This window comes from Microcaecilia unicolor, chromosome 4 (assembly GCF_901765095.1).
Source record: "Microcaecilia unicolor chromosome 4, aMicUni1.1, whole genome shotgun sequence".
In the NCBI taxonomy this organism is placed as follows: domain Eukaryota; kingdom Metazoa; phylum Chordata; class Amphibia; order Gymnophiona; family Siphonopidae; genus Microcaecilia; species Microcaecilia unicolor.
The window spans coordinates 73,463,971-73,479,153 of record NC_044034.1 but is presented as its reverse complement, the minus strand read 5'-3'; the positions used below and the strand labels follow the sequence as shown (position 1 = coordinate 73,479,153).

The 15,183-nt window shown below is 42.5% G+C and overlaps 1 protein-coding gene across 1 annotated transcript in view; it reads left to right on the top strand.

The window, feature by feature from the left end:
- The window catches only part of FLT1 (fms related tyrosine kinase 1), a 317,946-nt gene that overhangs the window by 215,277 nt on the left and 87,486 nt on the right, over window positions 1-15,183 (top strand). The window contains 3 exon segments of the mRNA XM_030200343.1: window positions 6,335-6,481; window positions 8,395-8,526; window positions 8,639-8,680. Coding sequence (XP_030056203.1) covers window positions 6,335-6,481; window positions 8,395-8,526; window positions 8,639-8,680 — 321 coding nt within the window.

Sequence of the window (15,183 nt, the reverse complement as noted above, 5' to 3'; positions counted from 1 at the left end):
CTTCAAAAACAGTGCCAAAAAAATTCATGCGGAGCTCTATTCTATAAATGATGTTCTGAATTCACACTGATTATGGATTACTACTACTACTACGCCTGGAATAAACTTCCTGAGCCCCTACGTCTTGCCCCATCCTTGGCCACCTTTAAATCTAGACTGAAAGCCCACCTCTTTAACATTGCTTTTGACTCGTAACCACTTGTAACCACTCGCCTCCACCTACCCTCCTCTCTTCCTTCCCGTTCACATTAATTGATTTGATTTGCTTACTTTATTTTTTGTCTATTAGATTCTAAGCTCTTTGAGCAGGGACTGTCTTTCTTCTATGTTTGTGCAGCGCTGCGTACGCCTTGTAGCGCTATAGAAATGCTAAATAGTAGTAGTAGTAATGGCCACGCCCTCTTTTGAATTGCACACTATAAGATTTGTGCACAGACCTTTACAGACTATTGCTTAGCAAGATGTGCACGCAAATCAAAATTGTTGCCAACTAACGCCAATAATTGATTGTTATCACCAAATTATGGGCCCTAATTGACTCGTTTGCCAATTTAGTTGCATATTCATCTCAGGATAGCACACAATTTTGCATGTGGAAATTGTGCGCTATTTATAGAATCCGGGGGGGGGGGGGGGGGGGGCTATGGCATGGGTTGAATCATGGGTGGGCAGGAAGGTAGCACAGGAAACAAAATGGAACTAAAAACAGAAAAATTTGTATTTCATTTCTAGAATGAAAAAACATCAAATGTCATTGACATTTCCCAGTTCATTTTCAGTGAAAACACAGCCCTGGTAAACACAACCCATGTATTTACATTATGGTGTTGATTTTATGAAGGATTTATTGTGTGTATACTCCACGATTGTGCACATAAAAGTACATGCAGGGTCAAGAAAGTGCATACGTGTGTGTAAGTATGTTTGGGGTGCAGCGTGGGCAAATTCATGAAGTAAACAAAGATGATTGCTAGCGGTAGTACAGCAATGCTACCACTAGGGAGCAGAGGTGCTATTTTGGATGCAAACACCAACCCAGGCAGCAGCAGAGGAGGATTACTACCAAACCCCTGGATAGATCCCAGGAAGGTCAGGGATTGGAAGAAGGGGTTTTACTGTCAGGTGATGGAAATATTGCCGGAGAGTGGGGAGGAGAGTGGGTGGGGAGGGGGGATTACTGTCATATTGAGGGAGAATAAGAGAGAGTTCTGACCTGCCAGGGAGGAAATACAGGAAGGAGCTCTGACCTCAGTGAGGGGGCATTGGGAGGGGAGATTAGATCTCTGGGGGGATTGGATTGGGGGAATGTATTTGGGGAGAAGGTGCACTGCTACAAGTTGACACTATTTTTTTTTTTACAGGTTATGCCCCCACTGCATTACCTGCAGTGGCGGACAGTACAGGTCTTCCCTTGCTATCCACCACTGCATGTAACATGGTGCCCTGCAGTAAGTGTCTGCCCTGTTTTGCCCTTAGCATGCAATAATTTTTGCTATTAACTCGTGGCAAGTGCAAAACTCTGCCAGACTTTAGTAAAAAAAAAAAAAAAGCCTCTTTGCGAGTTATGCCCATAAATTGGCCTCTTTGATAATTTACAAGGGCTGAGCGCATAATTTTATATTCAAAATTTCGCTAAACTCCTAAATTTAGGAGCATAAAATGTGAGTGGCATAAGGGTAGATTTAGGGAAGGAAAACGGTTAGGAGCTTAGCACTAGGCTCATAAATGCAGGCAAATGAATGGCAGGCCTAAATTTATAAGCATAATTTGTAAGCTCCCAAATTTGGATGACTTTTCAGCTCAAAACTTATGCTGCTAAATTTGGCTGAAAATGGAGCATGAATTTGACGCATAAAGGGCTCCTTTTACTAAGCTGCGGTAAAAGAGGGCCTGCGCTAGCGCCAAGCACGTGTTTTTGATGCGCACTGAGGCCCCCTTTTACCACAGCAGATAAAAGACTGTCTTTTTTAGGGGAAAGAAATGGTCATGCTGTACGTGAACCACTTGTCGAGTGGCCATTTCAGGGGGGAGCACTTACCGCCACCCTTTGAGGTGGCGGTAAGGGTTCCCATGCTGAGGCAGCACACAGTGCTGCCTGATTACCACTAGGTAAGCACCATTGCTGCAAAAATAGAAATGTTTTTCTATCGTCAGAAATGGCGTACGCTGGGGATGGGAACTACTGCCGCCAACTCTTTAGTAAAAGGTCCCCTAAGTTAGGAGCTTAGCTTTTCTTGAACATCAGGGCCTAGACCCCTCAGTCTATGAACTTGCACACACATTTTTGCGCCTCCTACATCCCAATGGCTTGATTTTGTGTGTTTTGCACATAGACGTGTCAGGGTTTTTTTTTTCGAAAATGGACCAAAAAACAAAACGTCCAAACCACAAGACCTTGTTCAAAATGGTATTTTCGAAAAAAAAAGATAGATGTTTTTCTTTTTTGAAAATGGCCTTTCTTTCCTATTCAGATTTTGATTGATTTTTGCAAAACGTCCAAAGTTGGACTTAGACGTCATATCAAAAATGCCCCTCAACGTATCTTTACAAAATACCCTCTAACTAGGTGCCTAACTGAAGAGCACTTTTCCAAAACTCACTCAGTCCATTTTTTTCTCCGTTTTGAGTTATGCAATTAGTTTCATTCATCGAGGCAAGATTCATTTTCTGTAGCTTTTTCCTGTGCCAGAACTCACTCGGTCCGTGGAATTTTAATGGCTTTTGAGTCCTTTACCAAGCCAGTGGCAGGAGCCATTTTTACCGTAGTGTGTAAAAAGGCCAAGCAGGGAGGGGGAGCACTTAATGCCACCCATTGAGGTGGCATTAAGAGCTCCCATGCTAACCCGGTTGTAGCCATGTAGTGCATAGCGCTGCCTGGTTACCACCAGGGGCGTAGCCAGACTTCGGTGGGAGGGGGTCCAGAGCCCGAGGTGAGGGGCACATTTTAGCCCCCTCCCCCAGTGCCACCGACCCCCCTGTCACTTTTACCCCCTCCACCCATTTTTTACCTCCCCGCCGCCGCCACCACCTTTGACTCCCCCCCCCAGCGCCAACCCTTTTGACCCCCTCTTCCCGCTGCCGCCAACCCTCCCCCACCATCGGGTACCTTTGCTGGCGGGGGTCCCCAACCCCCGCCAGCCGAAGTCCTCTTCTCCAGCGCGGCCGCGTTGCTGATCTGCAAAGGCAAGGCTTCTGTTTCTGTGAGTCTGACGTTGTACGTTAACGAGGTAGTACAGTTTAGAAAGTTAAGCCCAAGGTGTTTAATGTGGTTATTAGCATATCCTAACCTTTAGGGGCCCTTTTACTAAAATGCGTTAGAATCTGGGCTTAGTGAGACTTAACACGGGTCTTTCTCACGCACTAAGCCTAGATAATGCAGAACAATTTAAGACTTTTTTTAAATACGTTTTTTTTTCCAGGTCATGCGTTGATGTTTGCATGTGAGCATTACCTGTAAAATGGTAACATGGGAGCACTTACCAACTCCTGTTTAGGAGTCGTAAAGTGTTCCTGCAATATCTCAGCGTTAACCAGTTAACACGTTAGCTAGTTAACACTACCACATCCATTCTCCACCCATGACACACCCCTTTTGAAGAATATTTACAAAAAATGGCTGACCCATGAGTTAGCTTGTGCTAGCAGGCTAAATACCCCCTAACGCTTTAATGCGTTTTGTGGTAGCCTGTTTTTCAGTGGGACTCGAACCCGGTTTCCCTAAACATGCATTAGGGCTTAACACCCTTTAGTAAAAGTACCCCTTAATGAGTTGAATTAGCTTCAAAGCATAACATTGTACTGTCAGAGCACATTAAAAGCCTCATTAAATACCTGTGATTTAGTAAACAGGCCCCTTTATGTTCCTTTTACCTTTCACCACTACTCCTGTTGGTCTCTCTCACTCCTCTGGCCAGACATGACTAAGCAGGATACAGCAGTCAAGAATGAGGTAATGAAATTTTCAGATTCTTATTTTGCCACCCTAAAAATCTTTTCCAGGGTAAAAAGATTAGGGCAAAATCTTCAAAAGCATTCCTGTGGATAGCAGTAGCTTCTGTTCAGTAAGGGGCCCTTTTCTCAAGCCGCGTAGGCGCCTACGGGTGCCCAACATGTGCCAATTCGGAACTACCACCCGTCTACCATGTGGCCCAGGTGGTAATTTCATTTTTTTATGTGTGCCCACTACGTGCACCGCAAAATACGTGCGCTGACGATTACCACCCGGTTAACGCGTGAGACCTTATCGCTAAGTCAACGGGTGGCGGTAAGGTGTCAGGCCTAAAGTAGATGCACACCAATTTTCATTTTGCCACATAAGCTTAGCGGAGATTGGGTGGCAGCACCAGTGGTTGGGAGGAGGGCCTAGTGGTTTGGAGGCGGGGCTAGTATGTATGTATGTCCATTTTCGGCCCCCAAAAAAGGCCTTTTTTGCAGGTGCGCTGAAAAATGAACCTGCGTGCGTCCAATACATGTGTCTACACCAGCGCAGGCCACTTTTTGGTGCACCTTAGTAAAAGGACCCCTAAGTGCCCTATCCAGACCCTAATTGTGAATTTTCAATGGCACTACTTTTCAGCACATTTTGCGTGTTCTAATTTATAGAATACTGTCATCCACACAGGTAAGTGGCAGCAGTGATTTTATATTTACATGTTAAATTAGCTTAGGGCAGCCATTCCCACCCCAGTCCCCGGGGCACACCTAGTCCCATTGGGTTTTCAGGATATCCACAATGAATATTCATAAGTTAGATGTGCGTGCGATTGAGGCAGTGGATATCCTGAAAACCCAATACTGTGCTCCAAGAACTGGGTTGGCAATGGCTGGCTTAGGGTATGAATGCAAGGGGGATGTCCACAAGGAAGGATCATGGGTGTGTCATAGGCATGGCCAACCTTTACACGGGCTGCTTACAGAATACTGTAAGTTGTGTGCATAATTGCTGAATTTAGGTGTGCCCATTTATGGCAGGCATAGATCTGTTGTAAATGTGCATACTAATATTTAGGGGTCCTTTTTCAAAGCTGTGCTAAAAAGTAGCCATAGTGCGTCCTTATGCGGGTACTTTCTTGTGTGCTAAGGCTATCTTAGTGCAGCTGGAAAATGGCCGATTTTCTAATTTTTGTATTAATGGTTACTAAAAAAGATTAGTGTGTGAGCCCTTACTGCCACCTATTTTGTAAGCAGTAAGGGCTCATACGTTAATCCTGCACTAATCAGTTAGTGCGTGGTAATGTAGACACACTAACTGATTACCACTGAAACATCCACCCTCCACCCCAGACACATTCCCCTTGGCATGTGGAACTTACCATGGGATGCCTAAGCCCTTTCAAGCTGCAGTCTGCATGCGCTAGTGTTTACCGCAGCTTGGTCATGCCAGTGCTCGTGTCCTGTTATATATTTGCTATAAATTCATATAGACCATCTCAGCGCTATCTGGATAGTTGTGGAGTGGAACAAGTGCAAAGTGTCGGCTTTGGGATAGTTGGCAATATTTAGCCGCTATCTGGACAGCTATGCAGTTTAAGGGCCTGTTACAATGCGGGCTTACTGCACGCTAATCTGGAGCTATCATCTGCCCAACGTGGGCACCGGCGGTAGTTCCAGCCCTGGTGGGTGCAATTTCCCACCCTAGGGAAAATTGACCCGTATGTTTTAGTGCGACACTAACCTGGCAGTAATTGGGCAGCACTTCACATTACTCGGTTACTGCCAGGTTAGCACAGGAGCCCATACCACCACCTCAATGGGTGGCGGTAAATGCTTCCCCTCATATGGCCACGTGGTAAGAGCAATCTTACCGCATTGCCATGGCTATTTTCAGCCTTTTTTACCCACTATGGTAAAAAAGGGCCTCATCGCTCTTTTTACCGCAGCTTGGTAAAAGGGACCCCTAGGTTAGACAAGTTAGGAGAGCAAAAAGGCTATCCTAGCTTAAATTGTGGCTGAATATCACTTCTCTCTGATTAGCTAGTGCCGGTCACCACTGAAAATGTATATTCATCACTACCGCTTCTGTAGATAGCCATGCAGAGCATTTGTGGACAATTTAAATGCCACAGCTGGTTTTTAAAACAACAACCACGGCATATGGATATTGACCCATTAGTAAATCCATCCCAAAGTGGTAATGGAAGGGATTCAGATCTGGTTTTTAGCGCTTTGTAATCACAGTACTGCACGGTAAAGCCTCCAGTTCAACCATAATGATGCAATTTTCAAATGCTTTAGAGTTTATGTAAGTTCAAATAAATTATAGTAGGGATACTAGGAGAACTTCAGTCTTCATATAATGGGACCCAAGAAAATCATGACCCCTTTATTTTAACAGCTCAGCAAGCCCCACGCCTCCTGTACGTCTTTGATGACCAGCAGGTGAATGTTAGCTGCACTGTTTCTCTGGAATGTTGGGCTGAAGGGATCCCAGAACCTCAGATATCCTGGTACAAGAATAGCCAGGAGGTTCAACAGGAGTCAGGTGAGCATTTCTTTTCTTACTGAGGATTACCTGGTTTAGGTCATGAATCACCGACAGACTACCTTCCCGGCTTTTCATAGCTGCTGTTCACAGAGACCTCTTTCCACATATCCGAGGGTACAGCAATGGGCTCAAAGCTCAGTCTTGTGTCCTTCTCTGCCCTGTCCTATTTATAATGTTGCTATTTTAATTCTCCAACCCAAATATTAGTGAATCACTATAGTGGATATGGAAGGTGATTTTTAAAGGCATTTACTCAGATTAGTTGACGTCTTAAAATTAACCACTCTTCCCATTCCCAGCCTGACTAATAGAAGGTAGACAAAATATGGCATTTCTGAGGGTGTGTTTAAGTTGTGGGAGGAAACCAAGCATGTGTGGGCATTTAATTTGGAAACATGCATCTGCCATGCCCTCCTCCCCCCACCCCAACACACACACTTCAGACTTCTACATAAGTACATAAGTAATGCCACACTGGGAAAAGACCAAGGGTCCATCCAGCCCAGCATCCTGTCCACGACAGCGGCCAATCCAGGCTGGTGCAAAGTACATGAATGCTCTTAGATGGTAATTTTAGGATGAGTCGCCTGGGTTAGTAGGACAAATATGCATCTGTTTTAGGCCTAAGAGAGGTAGGCTAATGCTCTACCTATTAAAGATTTTTTGACGCAGTCTGTATTAGAGCAAAACTTATGATTGGCTTACTATTTTATAAAGAACACATAAATGTCTATGGGATCCATGTTAAAAAGTGGTCTTAGTGTGCCCTTACATGGGTTTTTCCCACACATTAAGGCCGTTTTTACCACAGCTGGAAAATGGTCAACTTTCCATTTTCGGAATTAATGGCCATGAACTACTGTTAGAAAACGTTTGGTTAATTCCAGGGTATCATCCCTTGTGGGCTTGTAGGATATCACATGTTAAAAAATTGAAACCTCAAAGGCTCCCAGTAGAGGTACTTACAGAATTGTCAACCCACTACATCAAACAGAGTACCAGTTGAATCACTGGTTTCTGTTGTAAAGGAGAAAAAAGAATCAGTATAAAAAAACTCTCAAATTGGAGAAAAATAATTGATCTGAAAAAAATCCCCACTTAAATCCCAAATTAGGTCCACAATGGGTATACCCTGAAAAATATTAAATTTAAATGGTTCTAACAAAATATTAAAGAAACGAACATGTTTAAAAGCTACAAAAAAAAGTCCAAACTACTTAACTGGGGCTCTCACAGCCCACTGCGAATGTTCCACTCCTCCACGTTACCAAATAAGCCCATGGGTAGAAAGATAAAAACTTCAATCACTTCAAAACCGGATCTCCTTCTTAGTTTTCAGACTATTCTTCTTCAACATTGCATCATTTCTGACAACAATCCTTGTCAAGGGTGCCTTGTTTCGCCGATTCCCACTGCTTCAGGAGGAAATCTAAACTTAGAACTCTCACCCTTCACTCATTATGAAACAAGATGGCGTCCTTTATAAGATGTGTGTGCATTTGTAGAATCTGGCCATTAATGTGCATGTGGGAAAGTACCCAAGTGGTTCTACTTTGAAGGTTGGCTGCAGGCACTGTTCTCGCTAAGCTGAGAGGGAGTCCTCAATCACATTCCTGCCTTTGGAGAAGGTACTTCAATATTATGCTTTCAATTACTAGGAAGAGGCAGATTCTCTCGAGTCCTTAGGAACTTGCCTCTCCCTCATTATTGAAATAGTGATGGTGAAAAAGCACCACCCACTGGCAGGACTGTAGGTAGAGGACTCCCGCTCAGTTTAGAGGGAACAGTGGCAGCAGGTATGCATAAGAAAAGTGTCTATGGAATTTGCACCTATGCAGGATCTCTGAAAGTTATCCCTATTATGTGTCTTATCTGGTTCCACTGGTTTGACCTTCTTTCCACCTCTTCAGGAATCCTTTTGGAGCCAGGGAACAACAGACTGATAATTGAACGGATCAAGGAGGACGATGAAGGGCTCTACATGTGCAGAGCCACCAACCCAAGAGGCTCTGTGGAGAGTTCAGGTTATATCACTGTGCAACGTAAGTACTGCATGTGATGGAAGAATAACATAGGAAAGAAAATTTAGCCCAGAGTCATGCTTCCCTTTTTATTTACTTCTTTTTCCCTTTTTCATCTGCTCCCCTCTCTAAGCTGCTTACCACAGTGGAGTTCTTGCTCAGATTGGAAAGGCAGGTAAGTGGCTAATTGACTACTGCATGATTTCTGAGCACAGTATACTCATGAGAAGGAAGGCCATTTGAGAATGAAAGAAGACAGATAAGAAATGCAATCCCAGGATGCATTGCATAGTCAGCTAGCCTAGCCTTCAACCCATACGTGTAATGGAAGAGGGCAAGGCAGAAGATGGAGGAAAATAAGAACATGAGATGGACTTGCAGGGCCAGTCCAGCACATCCTGCATCCTGTCTCCAACAGTGGCCAGTCTAGGTCACATGGAAACTCCCCAGGTCCTAATAATGAGTTGAATTTAATGGATTTCCATATTGCTCATTCCCAGAAGTAAGAGACAGAGGCACAGGCAAAAACTTCTGGTCTATTTTTAGAATTTTTCCCAGTTTGGGGCATAGTTTTCAGTCCAATTTGCACATTTAGTGTAATTTCAAATTCCACCTGGTATTTGCTTCTAAAGTATAAATCTAAATGCACTATTAGCAAATAAATCTTTTGATACTATGAGAGGAAAAGACTTCAGATGCCCGATAACCCCTGCGCTTTTTCTAGCAGTGGGTATCGTGCTGCTCAGCGTTTACTGTTGAAATCAATTTTCTAATGTAAACTGCTGGCGAGCATCGTCATAAGTCATAAAAACCTCTCCAACTGCGTCTTTTAAGAAATGTGTTTTTTCATATATATCTTAAGCACTTTAGCTCAAAAAACTTATCTGCTGACAACTTCGGCCGACGGGTACGCCTAGGGTTACCATATGGCTCCAGAAAAAGGAGGACGGATTGAGCCAGCTGGGTTTTACTTCCATTGCTTTCAATGGAAGTAATTGAGCCAGCCGGGTTTTACTTCCATTGCTTAAAGCAATGGAAGTAAAACCCGGCTGGCTCAATCCGTCCTCCTTTTTCTGGAGCCATATGGTAACCCTAGGTATGCCTGACAGTGAGCCCCTGTTTCACGTGTGCTTCTTAAGGGGCAGAACCCACAGCCATTTGTACTACCCTGCAAGCAGATAACAAACATAATCTTAGTAACTTCTTAGAGAGTATAGGAAAGTTCGTGGAACTGCATTCCATATTTTAATCGCCAACCTGTTTGTAGAGCTGACTTTGTATTTACTGTGAAGTGCTATGTGACAAAATGGCAGCCAGTTTTTAAACTGGACGCTAACAGTGACAGCCAATCATATGGTTGCTGTGAACTTAAAGGGCTAGCCTATTTTAATGACATATATTGATCCACTATGGGATTCTTAATTCGTTTGGTCTCTTTTAGTTGAATTATAAAAAAGCCTTCCATTCTACGCGGTTGTTAAGACCGTTGGGAACTAAAGATTTGAGTCTATATATCCAGCACTGCTCTTTTTGAATTAATCTGCGGTCTCTGTCTCCTCCCCGTATTGATGCAGGAACATGGTCTATCGCCATACATTTATAATCTTCCAACTTGTGAGATTTTTCAATGCTGTGGGGCACCAAGGGGGCTTCTAGACGAGAATATTTCAAGTTGTGCTTATGGTCGCTGAGCCTTTGTTTCAAAGACCGTGTGGTCTTTCCCACGTATAACTTCGGACAAGTGCACTGCAATATGTAGACAACATGCGTGGTATCGCAATCAGTGTCAAATCTTAAGTGATATTCTCTTGCGTCCACCAGATTTATGAAAGTCTTTGCTGTTAACATAATCAACGTAGGGTGAGTTTGCATAATTTTCCAGTGTTTTCTGAGTATTTGTACAACTTTGTTGATACCTTGAGTATATCGTAACACACATGTATGTTGATCGTGATCTTCATCTGCTATATTATTTCTGGGCTGTAAAAGCTGACTACGATGATTATACTTAGGTCGAGTGAAGGCTTTTTGACCACATCTTCTGGGTATCCTCTATCTTCAAACTTCTGTAAAAAAGTGTTCGCTTGTTTTTTAAAGCTGGTTTTGTAACTACATATTCTGCGATATCTGAGCAATTGCGAGAAAGGTAAGCTATCTTTCATTTTCTTAGGATGATTGCTATTGTAGTGTAGCAAAGTGTTACGAGCTGTAGGTTTAGTATAAACACAAGTTGTAAAAGAGTTATTCTCTTGAATCACCAATACATCCAGAAAATTAATTTTTGTTGCTGAATAGTTCATTGTGAATTGCATGTTCTTATCTCTTGCATTTAACCAATCAAAGAATAGCTGTAAACTTCCTATGTCTCCATTCCATAGAATAAAAATGTCATCGATGAACCGTGTAGAATAGAAGGCTTTTTTATAATTCAACTAAAAGAGACCAAACAAATTAAGAATCCCGTGGAGGGGCATAATCGAACGAAAACGTCTATCTCCATGGGCGTTTATCTCCGAGAACGGGTCCGTGAAGGGGCGGACCGAACCGTATTTTCGCAAAAAATAGACATCCATGTTTTATTCGACAATTTGTGAGCTGGGCGTTTTTGTTTTTCAGCGATAATGGAAAATGAAAGCGCCAAGTTCAAAAACGAATAAATCCAAGGCATTTGTTCGTGGGAGGGGCCAGGATTCGTAGTGCACTGGTCCCCCTCACATGCCAGGACACCAGCCGGGCACCCTAGGGGGCACTTTTACAAAAAAAAAAAAAAGTAAAAGAGCTCCCAGGTGCATAGCACCCTTCCCTTGTGTGTTGAGCCCCCCAAATCCCCCTCAAAACCCACTGCCCACAAGTCTACACCATTATTATAGCCCTAAGGGGTGAAGGGGGGCACCTACATGTGGGTACAGTGGGTTTGGGGGGTTGGACGACTAATAAGCATTAAGCAGCACAATTGTAACAGGTAGGGGGGGATGGGCCTGGGTCCACCTGCCTGAAGTCCACTGCACCCCCTAACAACTGCTCCAGGGACCTGCATACTGCTGCCAGGGAGGTGGGTATGACATTTGAGGGTGAAAATAAAAAGTTGTGAAACATCATTTTTTGTGGTGGGAGGGGGTTAGTGACCACTGGGGGAGTCAGGGGAGGTCATCCCCGATTCCCTCTGGGGGTAATCTGGTCATTTAGGGCACTTTTTGGGGCCTTATTCATGAAAAAACAGGGTCCAGGAAAAGTGCCCTAAATTCTAGCTACAAACGCATACTTTTTTTCCATTATCGGCGAAAGGCACCCATCTCTGTTCGGATGATAACCATGCCCCAGTCCCGCCTTCACCACGCCTCCGACATGCCCCCGTCATCTTTGTATGCTTCTGCGTTGGAGTGCAGTTGAAAACGTCCAAGTTCGGCTTTCGATTATACCGCGTTATTCGTTTTTGTGAGATAAACGTCCATCTCCCGATTTAGGTCGGAACTTGGGCGTTTTTCTCGTTCGATTATAAGCAGGATAGTGGATCAATATATGTCATTAAAATAGGTTAGCCCTTTAAGTTCACAGCAACCATATGATTGGCTGTCAATGTTAGCGTCCAGTTTAAAAACTGGTCGCCATTTTGTCACATAGCACTTCACAGTAAATACAAAGCCAGTTCTACAAACAGGTAGGCAATTAAAATATGGAATGCAGTTCCACGAATTTTCCTATACTCTCTAAGAAGTTACTAAGATTATGTTTGTTATCTGCTTGCAGGGTAGTACAAGTGGCTGTGGGTTCTGCCCCTTAAGAAGCACACACGAAACAGGGGCTCACTGTCGAGCGTACCTGTCGGCCGAAGTTGTCAGCAGATAAGTTTTTTGAGCTAAAGTGCTTAAGATATATATGAAAAAACACATTTATTAAAAGACGCAGTTGGAGAGGTTTTTATGACTTATGACGATGCTCGCCAGCAGTTTACATTAGAAAATTGATTTCAACAGTAAACGCTGAGCAGCATGATACCCACTGCTAGAAAAAGCGCAGGGGTTATCGGGCATCTGAAGTCTTTTCCTCTCATAGTATCAAGAGATTTATGTGCTAATAGTGTATTTGCATTTAGTTTAATGAAAAGTTTGTATACAAACATTAGAACTTTTTAATCCACGTCTTGATTCCTAGCTTAATATGTGTTAAACTGATTTTGTGCACTAAGGGACATTTTTGCTAAAGTGTGTTAAGCAGATAGCATGGGGTTTGATGCAGCTAACAGTAACCACAGACTTGTGCTAAGGAAGAACACCTGGATTTATAACAAAGGCTTTGTGGAAGAGCTCATAAAGTAAGTTAGGAGTTTTACGGCTAAAGTAGAAAGGTAACAAAAGTTTGGGTGAAGCTTGGTGGGAAGGAATGTTAAGGACGGATATGAGCAAAAGGAAGAAAAAAATTAATAATTTAAATAAAGTTAGGGTGCAGGGAGTAATTGATTGGCTAATGGGATTAACCAGTTGAGCCAATCATCAGAAGGTAGATTTTTCTAAACCCAGTCTACAATTTCCAAAGCTTTTCCTGCAATTTTTCACAGTCTGCATATGTTTTGACAGTTTTGAATAGTTTTGTGTCATCTGCAAATTTAATCACCTCACTTGTCATTCCGATTTCCAGATCATTTATGAATATGTTAAATAGCACTGGTCTCAGTACAGATCCCTGCAACACTCCACTATTCACTATCCTCCACTGAGAAAAATGGCCATTTAACCCTACCCTCTGTTTTCTGTCCAGTAACTAAAAGTTCTAATCCACAATAGAACATTGCCTCCAATCCCGTGACTCTTTAGTTTTCTCAGGAGTCTCTCATGAGGAACTTTGTCAAAAGCTTTCTGAAAATCTAGATACAGTACATCAACTGACTCACCTTTATCCACATGTTTATTCATGCCTTCAAAGTAATGAAGCAAATTAGTGAGGCAAGACCTCCCTTGGCTGAACCCATGCTGACTCTGTTCCATTAAACCATGTTTGTTTATGTGCTCCTTAATTTTATTCTTTATAATAGTTTTCACTATTTTGCCCAGCACTGAAGTCAGGCTTACTGGTCTGCAATTTACACATAGAGAGCCCGAGTGATGGTGCTGTTCTTTGAATGGCTGTTCCTGCTGCACTTGCCACCCAGTGCTAAGACCCAGCTTCTAGTAGGCCATACCAATGCCGAGTTCATAAGTGCATAAACATTACCATACTGGGACAGACTGAAGGTCCATCAAGCCCAGTATCCTGTTTCAAACAATGGCCAATGCAGTAACAAGTACCTGGCAAGATCCCAAAAAAAGAGTAAAACTTATGCAGCTTATCCCAGTGCTTAAGCAGTGGATTTTCCTAAGTCCACCTTAATAATAGTTTATGGACTTTTCTTTTAGGAACTTGCCCAAACATTTTTTGAAACCCTGCTAAGCTGATTACTTTTACCACATTCTCTGCAGTGAATTCTAGAGCTTAATTACATGATGAGTGAAGAAATATTTTCTTTGATTTGTTTTCAGCGAGCCTTTTGTAAAATAGTGTACGGTGCAAATTGTGACAGTCCTGATGTGGGCATCCATTTTTTGACCTGGATGATCTATGCAAAATCAAGCTTCTTGTCTAGCTAATGCACATATTAGTCTTTTTATCTGTAAAACATACATTTTCTGTCCAAGATGCTAAGCCCCATGTTACATAAAAAGTAGAGTTGGAATTGAGATAACCAGGGCGGGATGTGCACAATTCACACAACTTTAGAAAATGGTCTACTGGCATAGAGCCTTTTGTAAAATATATGCAGGAATGCACATATATTTGCTGGCACATGTAGCAGAAGCAGCCATTTTACAAATATTCTTTTTTTTTTTAAATGAATAGCACGGACCGGGCAGCTTCCACATCAGCATTTGTATTTGTTGACAACGTCTAAATGTAAGTGCCGACACTTCCACGTATAGTTGCCACATTTTACAAACCCACATGCATAAGTGCCACCAATTAAGCAGTGAGGCTGCAATTTTAATGTGATTTCATTTTGGACTTGGAGATAAACTACATGGGATGAAGGAGAATGACTTCCTTAATGCTCATGTGAAGCCCTGGTTGAAATGAGCAAAACACATAAAATTCACCAAAACACATAAACTAAAACAATTAGGAAAAAAAAAAAAAAATGCTCAGATTAGTGACCATTTCAGTAATATGTATTGTCACTCTTTTCTCAATCATTGCACATAATACTTCGCCACAAATCGTAAGCCACTAATAAACAAAAACTTGCACTTATCTCAAGCTGAAAAAAGCATGTGGCATGCTATCTTATATCCCATGAATATTCCATGGGTGCTTCTTCAAATAATAAATCACTGCAAAATAGTTGTACTCATAAATTCTTCCAACATGACTCCATGTTTCACCAAATCAGCAGCTTCCTCAGGGAGAGTTCACAGCTTAAATATAATCAACACAAAACAAGAGCTATTTAAAAAAATTGTTAATTTTCAAAATGGCACATACAGAAAAAAAAGAGAAAATGGCAACAAACTTTGATTAATTCTTCCACCTCTACATCTTCTGGTGCCATTATATCTTCTTGATAACAGTGGAGACAAAACTTTGCAGCATATGCTATGCATTGTCTATTCTGTATGTTGCAAGGCATTCTTTCACCTCTATGAATGGAAG